This window comes from Varanus komodoensis, unplaced genomic scaffold, assembly GCF_004798865.1.
Source record: "Varanus komodoensis strain SLA01 unplaced genomic scaffold, ASM479886v1 scaffold2, whole genome shotgun sequence".
In the NCBI taxonomy this organism is placed as follows: domain Eukaryota; kingdom Metazoa; phylum Chordata; class Lepidosauria; order Squamata; family Varanidae; genus Varanus; species Varanus komodoensis.
The window spans coordinates 22,675,267-22,688,851 of record NW_025335568.1 but is presented as its reverse complement, the minus strand read 5'-3'; the positions used below and the strand labels follow the sequence as shown (position 1 = coordinate 22,688,851).

The 13,585-nt window shown below is 39.0% G+C and overlaps 1 protein-coding gene across 2 annotated transcripts; it reads right to left on the bottom strand.

The window, feature by feature from the left end:
* Positions 1 to 2,500: 2,500 nt before the first annotated feature.
* On the bottom strand, positions 2,501 to 8,794 carry RPL34 (ribosomal protein L34). 2 transcript variants are annotated; one of them, XM_044429383.1, is made up of 5 exons: positions 8,713 to 8,794; positions 6,695 to 6,767; positions 6,509 to 6,608; positions 4,445 to 4,548; positions 2,501 to 2,626 (listed from the first exon to the last, which is right to left on the bottom strand). In XM_044429383.1, exons 2-5 carry the CDS (start codon positions 6,757 to 6,759, stop codon positions 2,542 to 2,544), a joined length of 354 nt encoding a protein of 117 aa, XP_044285318.1. In that variant the 5' UTR covers positions 6,760 to 6,767; positions 8,713 to 8,794; the 3' UTR covers positions 2,501 to 2,541. The 2 variants fall into 2 exon arrangements, with proteins under 2 accessions (XP_044285318.1, XP_044285317.1); XM_044429382.1 differs by lacking the exon at positions 8,713 to 8,794 and adding an exon at positions 8,624 to 8,647.
* Between the last annotated feature and the right edge of the window lie 4,791 nt (positions 8,795 to 13,585).

The following is a 13,585-nucleotide window of genomic DNA, read 5'->3' as shown; positions in this document are numbered from 1 at the left end:
CCAGATAAGGGAAGCGAGCTGGAGAAGGCAAAAAACGAGCTAAGTCCTGGAAGCTTTATAAGACAAACGCGACGGGAAGGGGGCGTAAAATATCAGGTAATAAAATGAAAGGCGACAAATGAGAAAGAACGGGCATTAGAAATGACGCGATAGCAAAGAAAGAGACTGTTTCTTCCTCCTTTGCAACAGCAGTAACTAGAGATCTGGGGTCGATATTGACCTGCTAGGTCCTAGCAACGTTGGACGTGGACTCTAAATGGATCGACGTGGATCTCCCAGGGAGCCTTCTAGCGGGGCAGGAGATGAATGGAAGCCACGCCCACACGCAAAGCGGGGCGGGAAACGAATGGAAGCCACGCCCACACGCAAAGCGGGGCGGGAAACGAATGGAAGCCTCGCCCACACCCAAAGCGATACTGCCAAACGCAGTGCTTTGAACGTGTAGAACCTACTCGCGAGTAAACGTGTAGGTTTACCGGAAGCAAGCAAGTGGCAACGATTAAAACTGGCATGATAAAATCCACCCCACTCCTGGCCCACGCGCTGCAAAACCTCTAGCTTCCAACTGTGTCTGAAGGGAAGCCCCATATATTGCAAATTTGTAAATTAGCCCAGATACAGTACAGCATGGATAACGGGCCCAGACATCTTCTAAAGATGGAGTTGCCACACCGGTGAAAGTTGACATAAGACTTTATGTGATTTACTAATACCTTCCGCACATGCAAGCAGCGATGATGGGTTTAACAGCAACCTCTGAATTTGTTCCGTAAGAAATTCTGATACTGTCTGAAGCAGGCCACGTAACACTTTCCTGGTTTCATAAGCCGTTGGGCACCACTAAGAATGTTCAACTTTCCATTTACAACCAGAACATGAAATGTAATCATGATATTGTAGTGGGCGGGCAGGGAGGCAGAGAAAAAAATCAGACAGGAACATTCAGAAGAGCTGCTGCTTTTCATCGCTGAAAGAAATATATTGAAGCTTTGTTTCTAACCTGTCTTCAGAGAGACACTAGGCAAACAAAATTAGCAATAGTAATTGCAGTTGTAGAGAACACACACAATATGGCAGAATTGCTTTTTAAAAATAGGATCCCTCTGTTCCAACTTGACTCATATTTGACAATTCAACCAGTAAAGCACCTAGGATTCTCCAGGAATTTTAATAAGCAGGATGCATATGGAAGTTTATAATTAAAATGCATTTTTAAAGTAATACTGTTTGGTTAGCTTAAAAGGGAAAGATAAAAGGTGGTTAACTATCAAAAGACCATTAAGAACAACATAAAACCATTTTTAAAAGTTGGAATTCTAGTTTCCTGCCCAGTTGGAATTTCTAGTTTCACACAAGGCTGCAGTGTGAAGCTGAGTGTAGTAGTCCTCTAAGAAATGTGGGGCACCACCAGAAATTGCCCTGCACAGGCAAGCTGAGGATGTATAAATCTAATGCCAGTTTAGAACAATGCTAGGAGGAAAATATTGCCTTCAATGTCCTCTTTGTGGTCTTCTCAGAAGCCTCTGGAAAACAGGATACAGCATTGGTTGGACCATTGGTATGATCCAATTGGCCTACTCTTGCACATTTAATAGAATTTCAAAGTCTCCGCTCAGATGATGCTTTGTTATGATCAAACATCCAGGCTGTTGATCTCTGCAGAGCTATTTTGCTGATCCAGCAAAATAGCTACGAACACCATCCTAGTTAATCAAGCTCAGCAAATAGTAGACTATGAAGAAAATGCTGTCAGCCTACAGTAGAAGTTATTGACTTTGGCAGACAAGGTTTATATATTACTATGGCTTCCCTAACCCTGTGCCCTCTACAGTTGTGAACCAGAACTGCCATCAATTTGTATAAATGAGACACAGTATGGAAGTATTACCAACCATCACCATTCTTTTCAATTGGCCATGACATCCATAGTTGTAGTCTTTAAATCATCTGAAGGACACCAAACTGAATCCTGGGTTTAACATTTCAGCACCTCAGTTTGTGACCACTACTCCATAAAAAGCCATTCTAGATGTTGGAGCAAGAGCAGTCCCTGGATCATCCTTACTGCACTCCTCTGAACCCTTTCCAGTTTGTCTCCATCTTTCTCAAACTATGATTACCAGGATTGGACACAGTACTCCCTTTGCCAGTGCTGATTAAAAGCAAACTAGTACTTCACATGATTCAGCCCCACTTGGCTTATGCATTTTCTTCTCTGGCTTTCTGGTGATCTTGAAATGTCCTTCTGTAACTGATCCCAAAGTCATTCACCTCTTTTTCAGTTTAAGACTACCAGTGTCCTCTTTAAACCCTTAAACTGGATTCTTGCCAACATCAATGCTCTATCTTTACACAAATCCTTACATGCAAATTGTTTTGCAGTTAAAGCTCATCTTGAACAAACAAAAAGCAGCAAAGAGAAGTAAAACCATCCCCCTCGAAGCTCGGAAATCAACCACAATAAATTTTAAAAACCTTAGAAAAATCGCACTACACAGGGAAAAGTTAAATTTTCATTTATTAGGCAGACAATATGAATAATCACTTCGATTTCTGACTTTGTGCTTGTGCCTTCAACACTTTGACCACAATCTTCTGTTCCTCAATAAGAAAAGCTCGTTTGATCCTAGAGAGGAGAAAAGGTTCTGTTAATATTTCAACATCATGAATCACCGCTAACACACAGGATGCTTTTGAACAAGCCCACAGAAACAAGCCCTCTGTTTCCTTGGTCCCCTTTTTCCTTTCACATGCACAGCCTAATGAATCATTTTCTGCTTTGATCATGCTAGTTTGCCTGGAAGTTGGTTTCTGCAACATTTGCAACAAAGCTTAAATGTGAAAGAGTGAATCTGCAGTTCAAAACATCTGTCAAATACTTTATGTACAAATCTAATTTTTCACTGTTTATTGGAAGTCATTGGTTTTAAAATGCTATTAGTGTAATTTCTTTATAGGCCAACTCAAAGTTCAGAAAAAATGTTAGCTTTCCAGATGTCTTCACTAAGCAAGAAATTATAAACAGGTATTGGGGTGGACAACCAGGCTAATTTGACATGAAAAAATCTTGAGACTTCAAAAGCTTACGTATTTTCTGTGCCCTTTGGTTTGACGTAACAAAGGTACTATGCTAATATAAATGCAGGCCATTTTCTGATAGCCAATTTGGCTACTTTTGCTTTTTTACAAACTGGATTTAAAGAATTACAGTAGCTTGAAGTTGGCTTGTTGATTGGTATAGTACTGCTTCCATTTGGAAAACTATTTTTGTCAGGCTCAGCAATCTGACTGTCAAGACATACAGTCATACACAACCAGGTTAAATGTTCCTATGGGTAGACAAATTTGTTGCATTTACAGAAGTTACCAATTGCTTAATCAATACATAATGAAACACTTCGGATTACAAAGATCCGGGGCTTTTTTTTTTTGTCATAGAACATACCGGAACAGTTCCAGCACCTTTTTTTGACAGATTTTTCCAATGGATTTTTCCAAGTGATTTTGAGTCGCCCTGTCGAGCGTAGGTTGGGGGCAAAAATCATTAAAATAGTGCATGTGGGCTGCTTGTGTGTCCACGCTGATTGTGAGGGCGCTGCTCGGCTTGGGATTGGTCATGTGGTTGCTCGCTGAGTGCTTACTGCTGGCGGCGACCATTATGTTTCTGTGTGTGTAGAGTGACCAGCTATGTGCAAAATGTAAATAAGTTCTTTATGTCAAAAAAAAAGTTGGTGAATTGAAAATCTTTTTTAGTGTAAAAGTGTGACCCCAAGGCGTGAGTTCCGACACTTTTTTTTTTTTTTTTACAAAAAAAGCACTGCAAAGATCACTGGACTGTTTTGCATTCTTGGATCAGCAATCTGAATAAACCCAAGTCCTTAAAATTGCTTTTGTTAAAGCACAGAAGACATTGGAGAGGGATCAAGACTACCCTTATATCAGGCTGCACTGTCATTTATTTGCAAGAGCATCTTCACATGACTTCCAGCCACACCTGGAAGTGAGATAGCTGTGAACATAGCTCATTATCCCCAAGATATGGTCTAACTACATCATGACAAGCCATCCTAGAATTGCATTAATGGTATAAAGGCAAGAACTGGGTCTTCTGCTGCTGACAGCTTTTCAAAACCTCCTTGTCACAGGCTGTCATGGATGAAAATCAACACAGGCATTTTAATTTAATTGCCCATTAACTTGTTAAAGTTATTACATTCCTATTTCATAAAATAAAGCCTGCGACTCCATTTGTAAAATGTGTTTGTCTTTTGTTATCAGTTTCTCAAAATAGGAATAAACTTATGCTTAGAAAGATAACATCACCTCTGCAAAAAGTTTAGTGCAGAATTCTACAGAAATATTGTTAAAATTTGGGACTGACAAGAAACTATCAATTAACAGTCAAAAACTACTGCCTATGAACTTCAGCAGAATGATGCTTTACCTATCACGAACACATTTAGCACACATGGAACCACCATAGGCTCTGCTAACATGCTTCTTTGTTTTGGACAGCCTCATGAGAACTTTAGGGCGAACAGCACGAACCTGTAAATACAATAATACGTTTCTTTAAGACTAACACATGATGTCTATGATTTAAAATATAAGCATTACAGTGCCCATTTATAGTGAGGCAGCTATTTAGGTTTCCAAAATCAAGGTACTCAAGTATTATAGGTACAGGCACATTGTTGAATCTGAGTATCATTTCAAAATTATTCCCAACACTTTAGACAAATTAAATCTGTTTGGGGAAAAAAAAGGAGAGCAATACTAGGTAGGTCAGCTATAATACAGTTTTAAAAGTTGCATCTGGGGGAGACGATGCTTTTTGTCTGAAAAAGCTTTGCAAAGGTGCTTCGTCTAACCAAGCTTCAAAGGGATTGAAAAACAACTTAATTTTGAAGTTCTAATTAAGGGTGCAATCCTATGAGGATGCCCATAACTCTTCAAACAAAAAAATAAAAAATGGGTTACAGACATCCTATGGAAAGTGGGGGAAGCATAGAGGTAAACATCACCTCTGTTTTCATTCTGCAAAGCACGGACAATACTGGCCATTTAAGTAAGGAAATTCAGAGCAGGAGGAAATGACTGATAGCAGGATAAGTCATATCTGGGCGGCACCCATCTTCGACTCTTCATCTTTATACAACCCCAAATGTCCTCCTTCAAGGTAGCTGTTATCATCTCAAAAAAGTTGTGGGTGCATTTCTATCCTTATGAGCTATGAAACAAGGTGGAGGGGATCAGAGCATGGATCCCCAACCCTTTGGCTAGAGCAAATTTTCAACCTTGTAGCTTGGAATCTGAAAAAGTCCTGTGACCATCTAGGTCAAGTGTGTTCAACCCGTGGCCCACATGCAGCCCAGGATGGCTATGAATGTAGCCCAACATAAAACTGTAAATTTACTTAAAACATTTGAGGGTTTTTTGCATTTTTTCATAACTTGATTGCACAGTTGAGCATGAACCTCATAGATAATGACATCGTGTTGCAATGTCACATAAAATAAATGTATGTATGCTCTTGCTATTTGTATGCATGGTGGTGGCAGACATCATGAAAATTATGCACAGACCCCCTTTTTTGCTGATCAGTTTTTGTTAGTGTGTATTTGATGTGCGGCCCAAGACAACTTTTCTTCTTCCAATGTGGCCCAGAGAAGCCAAAAGATTGGACACCCCAATCTAAATGTTGTCTAGAAGTCATAGGATTGTGCTGCCTGGCAGCTAGTGTACAATCTAGATTGTTAGTCTTACAATTACACCCTTAAAACAAAAAGCCAATAGGGGTCTATTCCCGCTTTCCCTTCAGCAGTAAAAAAAATGTACTTCTGTACAGTTTTTGCAAATCATCTCAGAAAAAGTTAAACTAGTGCTATGCCTGTCTGTTTTGTCTGCCTGCAAATTTAACAAATAAGAAAATATGGAAGATACTGCCTTGAAAAAGACTACCCAATTATTTCTTGTCATGAATCAGGTCAATATTTATTCTGGCCCAAAACACAATGGTCCACTGTGGCTTAATTCATCCATGATGGCTGACACCTGGCTTGGCCTTGTTATTTGAAACCAGGTGGTAGGGATTGTTTAGATAGCCCTCACATAATTCATGTTCCAGAAGTATCCATGTGTTGCCCACCACTAATTTTTCTGGAATGATTAAAAGATCAAACGGTCAAATACAAACTCAATAGCAGAAAGAGCATACTAAAGAGCTGCTCCAGCTCTAAACCAGTCCTGTAAATGCATATCCCTGTCAAATAATTGCCGTGATGCACTAGCCACTGACTTGGACAGCATGCTGGTTGGTAAACTATCAATATATAACAAATGTGCACAATACAGTCACCTACAAAACACTTTTGCATCTTCACAATGAAAAAATTATTTATCTAGGAGTCAAATATATCACATAGTCCCATACAAACTGGTCAATGTGCTACAGCTTGTGTCTTTCAGTAGGAAACTAGTCAAACCAAATGAAAGGGAACAGACTTACGCCACGAAGTCTTCCTGGGCAAACACCACATGCAGACTTTGGAGCTTTACCAACTTTCTTGGTATAAAGGTAAACGATCCTGTTACCTGGTGTCCGGGAACTGTAGAGATCAGAGAAAATAGTCATTTTATTGAAATATCAATTTAAAAAATACAGTTAATTCTACAATAATCAAGGTTTACTTACAGCCTAGTCTTGTTAGAGGCTGTGTTGTAGGAGAGCCTACGACGGTATGTCAGACGCTGGACCATTTTTATAGCTAAACAAGAAAGCAAACCAGTGTAAGAAAAAAGCTTTTAAAGAAAGAACATAAGAAAAGTTATCCCCCATCAAAAGCAACTATGCTTTCACTGGCATTATGTTCTTATGCTGCAGTTTACCAAAACAGTTAACAGCAGAATACATAGATTCTCACCATCATTACATCCTTATAAATAACTCCAGGAAGATTAATTAGTTCACAAACAAGATTAATTACTGACCCAGAATTCCCATGCTTTGCTGTTTTAAGTTCTAAATGACTTGTCAGAGAGCATCTATAGGTATATATCACCATATGTACCCAACTAGAACATTAGGTAACTTTCAAAAGGTCTGCTCTGGGTGCTCCTGCTGAAAGAAGTTAAAATGGTGGCAGAGGGAGGGACCTTTCAGTTGTTGTGTTCCATTTATAAAATGCTCTACCAAGGAGTCTCACCTAGCACTTACACTGCTGTATTTTCAGCATGCGATGAGAACTTTTCCTTTCTTATAAGCATATTAGAGAATTCATGTTTAAGGCATTATGAATGGAATTTTTCAAAATATCTTCATATCTATTTCTGTGTTGTCACTTGCATTACATTTTAACTCTTTGCACAGAGTATCTATACTGAATAGGGTATAGATATTCATAAACAACCCAGTGTAGCAATATTAAAGGGGCTCTGGAAATTTGGTTTCTATTCCCCACTTAGCCATGAAACTGATTGGATGATTTTGGGTAGGTCTAAGAATAAAACAGAAAGGAGGATTATGTTTGCTGCCTTGGTCTCTTCAGAGGAATGCAGAATACAAACAATGAATAATAAAAATCCACACTGTGACTCTGATCAAGTGATTACGCAAGGTCATAAACAACCTATTTTAAAGGAATAATGTAAACCGGCTTTAAAATGCTAAGGCACAATACTTACACATTAATAATAAGCGCATGAAAAACACATGAAAGGTTAAAATCAATCTTTTATCCTTTACACTTACAAGAAGTGCTACAATGACAATCCTATCTATTTATCCACAAGATCTAAATACCAAGGCAGTCTCTTCTACAAAGTTAAAGGAACATATACTATCAAAGTACAATAATCTGGCATGTCTGTCATATTTCCAAAGAACTTGATATATTAGGTAACCCATTTTTTTCCTCAATTACACCTGGCAGTCAGGTAAGGCTGAGGAAATGACCCAAAATGCCTGTTCAATGCAGTCTTCATGCAAATGAATACACACCAGAACTAAGCAACTCAATTCTATATCATTACTCAATACTATGTCTGCCATCTCACCAGCCCTGCTCTGCATAATATTTTATTATTATTATTAGAATATTTCTATGCTCTGAGGCACTACAAGCAAAAGGCTCGTATCTTTTTCTTAAGTACTAAATATTATAAAGCAAGGGCATCATCAAACTGAATGCCCCAGTGTTTACATCTGTTGCAGAAATAAAATGCGAACAAGCAAGCACCCAGAGAAGCTAAAAACAGAGCAAATGCCTTCTGTTTGCCTACATTTCTGGCAGTGCAAAGGAAGTCACAGCCATGAATTTAGAACAGCTAAAGCAAGGATGTCATGAAAAGGCCATTTTGGAGATTTTTCATTCAAAGAAGCGCCATTAAGTTGGAGACGACGTAAAGGCACATAACAACACTTCAACAGCGACTCAGGGAAAGCACTTCAATATGCTCCACATTATCTACGTTCGGCTTGAGACTCGAAGGCCTCGTTCAAACCCGCACCCGGCAAGCGGAAAGGCCTTCGGCTGGGACTCCACTGAGACCACGGCCTCGTCCTCCATTCCCCAACATCTGCCCTTCCTTCCACGCCTCAGAGGCTCAGTCACCCACAGCTCACCCTCAAAGCTCGCCCGAACCTACGACACCACGGATGGAAACGGATTGAATCTAACTCTCCCCGCAGAAGATAGAAGACATCAATCCTACCTAAAGTGGATGCCGGTACCGGAAAAGGAAGAAAGAAGATGCGTGTGGGTCAAAGTTAAAGCACTGGCATCAGGAACCGGAAGTTCAATGTTCATTCTGTTCTTGGAGGATCGAAGGGCGCTGCCATCTTGTACGGCAGATAGACGAGGGTGATTTTTGTCGAGTGAGGGAGGCTGAGCTGAAAGAAGAATATAATCGTTAATTGTTTTCAGCTGGGGTTTTTTTGGGTCAAAATAATACATGTAATCCATATTTTTTGCAATCCTATATAAGCTTGTTCAAAAATAAGTCTCACTGAGTTCGGTGGGCTTACTTCAGCCTAAGTAACTGATGGTGAAAGATATATTGTAAGATGAAGTATGGTATGGTACTGTGGTATTATTGTATTATTGCTATTATTAAATCATAAGCATCCTAGCAGACCAATCCAATTTAGTTACATGTAAATCTCATTTGGTCCCATAACTATAGAATTGTGAATTTACAAATCAGCATGCATAGGACTGTAGCCTGATGTGGGAATAAAACATATTAAACCACTTGCAAGCAAAACCTTTTAGATGCAAGCTGTTGTACTCCATTCACTTTATTCAGTCAGAGCATATTTAGGCAGAAATATGCCCAGTGTACTGAGCTCAAAATGTTTGTATCATTAGTAAAAGTTTGTGCAGGCTGCAGTCCTGTAAGTCTTTGGACTCTACAATGTAAATTTTATTTTTATAGGCAGCTTTACACTTCCCTTCAATGTTACCTGGATGGCTTATAAAAATTGAGCATCAACTAAAATATTTAATACATCTTAAAAGTTATACATGCACAAAACAAAGGCTGAATTAAATTTAAAAGCCTGGAAAAATAAGACACTGAAATGACATGTATACAATTCTGTTCTGGTTGGATGCTGAAGTTCATAAATACTTCTTTTCTAATCTTCCATTGTAGCAATGTAAAGGTTTTTATGCATCATTAACAATGCAGTGAGTGGATTTTTTTTCTTCAGTCTTTTTATACCATTCTCTCCTCATTCCCTCTTTCTCTTTTTGCAGAAAGTGTTTTGCTGTCATACATTGTTTCATTAGTAACATAAGGGACTGACTATAATTCCAGTTAAATTAGGTACCTGAATGTATATTATAGTAGTTAATGTAAAATTAACTTGTAATTACTTTCCTTGCTCCCAACAAAAACAATAATTCCTCCGACACCTGAAAGGCTAACACATTTAAGTTGCAATCACAAATATGTTGCCCTGTTGCTTTCAGTTTAAGTGCTTTTAATTTTTGGATTTAAAAAAGTGCATATATAGCACAAAATTAATATTCAGTTTTGCTTTAAGTTTTATAGAAGCAAAATATACATGTTAAAACAGATCTCCATCAGTTCACCATAGAGGAAAATTGTCAGGGAAGCCAACATCACTGAAGCACAGGGTGCTGAATAATGAACAGGTTGGCAAATGGCCACCAGGGATACAAGCCAAGCAGCACAGGACACCAGCTTGCCCTTATTACATATCATGTTCTTCCCTGTCTCACCTGCTATAATCCATCAGGTGACTCCTAGATTAAGGACATTGCAGCTGTTAGAATTTTCCAGCCAGCTGTGCTCATTAACCATAAACTACAAAGAGAAAAGTAGGAAAGAGGAGGGAGGGATAACTTGCCTTGTTGCTAAGCAACATACAAGCATCTCATGTTCCCACTATAACCCAGCAATGAAAATGATAGTCTTCTTGTTGCCTAGCAACTGAGAATGTGATTTCTTTACCCAATTCTGCCTTTCAGGCTTCAGGCCTGGACTGGAAAGTTACATTTCTGTTTTTGCAGCAGTTGATGGTTTGATGGCCGTGACAGGAATAAAGATAGCAGTGCTTCCCTCCAACTCCTGCCCTGCCCCCTCACATATCAGCTGAGGTAACTTTTTAGGACCTAAAAATAGGAGTGATCAATCAGAATAGTGCTAACATACCCTGATCTAAAGGCTCCTTCACTTCAAAATGTGGCTAGATGTATAGGTCTGTTTGGGGTTTGTGCAGCAAAAGCGAACTTTAGTTCCTCTGAGATTTCAAAAGAAGGGTAAACCCAATTTGTTCCATGAATCTGTTCATTTAGGATATTTAGATGCATATATATCTCCTTTGGTCTGAAAGGTGTACAGAAAAGTAAAAAAGCAATACAAGCAAAGAACAAATAAAACAAATCTGTTATAAAAGATTATATGGGAAACCATCTAGAATCTAGAACATCTATAAGGCCTTGGCAAATGAAAATGTCTTCACCTGACACTGGAAAAACACTAGGTCCAGCACCAGGTAAGAATATTTCAGACCGAGAGAACCACACTACAAAGTTTTCTCTCTGGGACTTTTCCTTTGAAAGTGAAGGGAAGGCAGGGTCACAAGAGAAGGACCTCTGCAACCATCTTAATTCTCAGGCAGGACCATGTGTGACTGGGAAGAGATTGTGTGTGTGTTGTGTAGACATACAGTGGATAGTAATTCCCCACTGTGAACAAATGAATGAACACCTAGCTAGAGATGTGCACCCAGGAAGCATTTGTACAAGATGGGAATCTTTAAAAAATCTTTTTAAAAAACCCACACTAAACTAAAAGTTTACCATGTGTTGTAGAGTAGAAAAAAACCAATAGCAGCAAGCACTATTCACTGTTCAGTAGATATTGAGAACACTTATGCAACCACATTGTGTACTCCCATAGGAATGTATGTATTATCTGATAAATTTCTCCCAAATTAAAGAGAGTGTGCTTAATGGTGTGTAAGGCAAACCTTTGTTTTTAATTTCTGGTAATGATTTAAAGTCTTTCTCTCTATTTTCACATTCCAGCTTAGTGCTTATTCCAGGTTTTGGTGGCCCATTGATAAGTTGCTTATATGGCACATCTTATTCATGCTTAGACAGAAAAAGTGCTACAAGTTCCAGTATTCTCCTGCCAACTTGGAGCTATAGGCCATTTTCCCATCTAAGGACACAATACTATAGGTGGTTAGGCAGAAAGTCCTGCAACTCCCAGCATTCCCTAGCCAACATGCTGGGAGTTATAGCTTTTCCATTTGTTTAAAAACACTTCGGATCACACTCTTAATAGGGCTTTGTTCCTTGAGTGCTTCCACCACTCTTTTGCTGCCCATTCATTTGCCTTTCTGTTTGGGCTATCTGTACAACCTCCCAGAAAGAGCAAACAAAGCCCCAGTGGTCGAAGAGAAGAAAGTTACCAGGATTGGCAGTGGGTTGCCCTTTTGTAGCATAGGCATTGGGAAGTACTTCATGATGCCAGCCCAGCACCAACCATAAGCACAACCAAGATCCTTCTCTCTTTAAGCTTTTCGCAGATGTTTCTGTTATCGTATGCCAAGTGATGATGGTGACCCTGTCAACGAATGCCTTCCAGAATGTCCTGTCCTTCACAGCCCTGCTCAGTTCTTGTAAACTCAAAGCTGTGGGTTTCTTTATGGAACTGATCCATCTCATAATTGGTTTTCTCCTTCTTCTTTTTTGCTCCACCTTCCCTAGCATGATTGTCTTCTCCAGTGAGTGTCCAAAGCACGACAGCCTCAGTTTTGTAACTTTTGCTTTTAAGGAAAGCTCTGGCTTGATTTGATCCAGAACCAACTTGTTCATCTTTAATTGTGGGTATCTTCAAATCTCTCCTGCAGCACCATTTTTCAAATGCATCAATTTCCTTCCTGTCAGCTTTCTTCACTCTGCAGCTTTCAGTGAGGGCTTTAACCCACTGCAATATTGAGGATGCTTCTTCTGTTTTCTTTGGGGTGGGTTGGAAAATGCACCATTTACATAGTTTCCTCTCTTGTGGGACTTCCATATTTCTTCTTTTTATATATATTCTGTCAACTGAACACAAGGTGGCACTGTAGTATAGTTGGGGTATAATAGATTTGCAGCAATGCCCCGGATTTTGTCCCAGTTTGTTGCAATTTGAAATATAATAGCCCTTTCCTCACTTTATGCACCCCATTAGAAAGGCTGGAAAATGTGGGAAAGTTTCTGGAGACTGGCAACATCAAGAAAAGCTCAAAGGCAGACTTAAATAGGCTTCTTTTGCCTTGCACTGCACAGCAAATGCTCCTTAAATGCGTAGATGTTTTTGTGCTCACGTTAGCTCCAGCCAGCATTGTCAGTGCTCAGAGATGATGGGAACTGTAGTTTAACCTCTGAAGGCTTCCAGTTCTCATCCTTCTGAAGGATGTTCTGACATCGAAGTGCATGAGTCTCCCTTGATGAAATCTACAGGTCTTAAATTCAAAGCATTTCAACTTTCATGAGGACATGGTAGCTCAAAAATAAGCTCTTTCCATCACCAAGTTCTGATGCCATCATTAGCTGCTTCTGCTTTCGTTTTTTAAATAACGTGATTTCAAAAATCTTTGAAGTGTGTTCACAGCCTTATTTATAAATTTATAACTTAAAGTTTGTTGTGAAGTAGCTTTTCTGCCTGATATCTATATAATTACTATTTTGGTTAATTATTGGCTGTTTTCAAATGCAAATTTTAGACACCAACGATTCTCAGTCTCACGAAATAATGAGAAAAATATGTATGAACTAGATATGCAAGCTCATTTTAAAAGAAACACATTTTAGACCACAAGTGGGTTTCAGAGCAATTAGAGTATTTAATTTGAACTTTCTGGGTCCAGAACCCTAAGGGGAGGAAAGAAACCAATTAAATTAAATTAAATAATAATGCCCTAAATAGAAAAATGTAACAGGATCCAATTGTTAAAGAACAACACTTAAATTGCTGATAAAGGAATTTGGAAATATTTTATAAAGGCAACACTTTACCACTGTATTAATATCTTAAACAATAGTGCTGATGTTAGTTGGACATG

Coding starts and splice junctions, on each gene's coding strand:
- RPL34 (XM_044429383.1), bottom strand. CDS start 6,759: ATGGTCCAGCGTCTGACATACCGTCGTAGGCTCTCCTACAACACAGCC. Junction 4,549..6,508: donor GCCCAGGAAGACTTCGTGGC/GTAAGTCTGTTC, acceptor TTGTATTTACAG/GTTCGTGCTGTTCGCCCTAA. Junction 2,627..4,444: donor GCTAAATGTGTTCGTGATAG/GTAAAGCATCAT, acceptor TCTCCTCTCTAG/GATCAAACGAGCTTTTCTTA.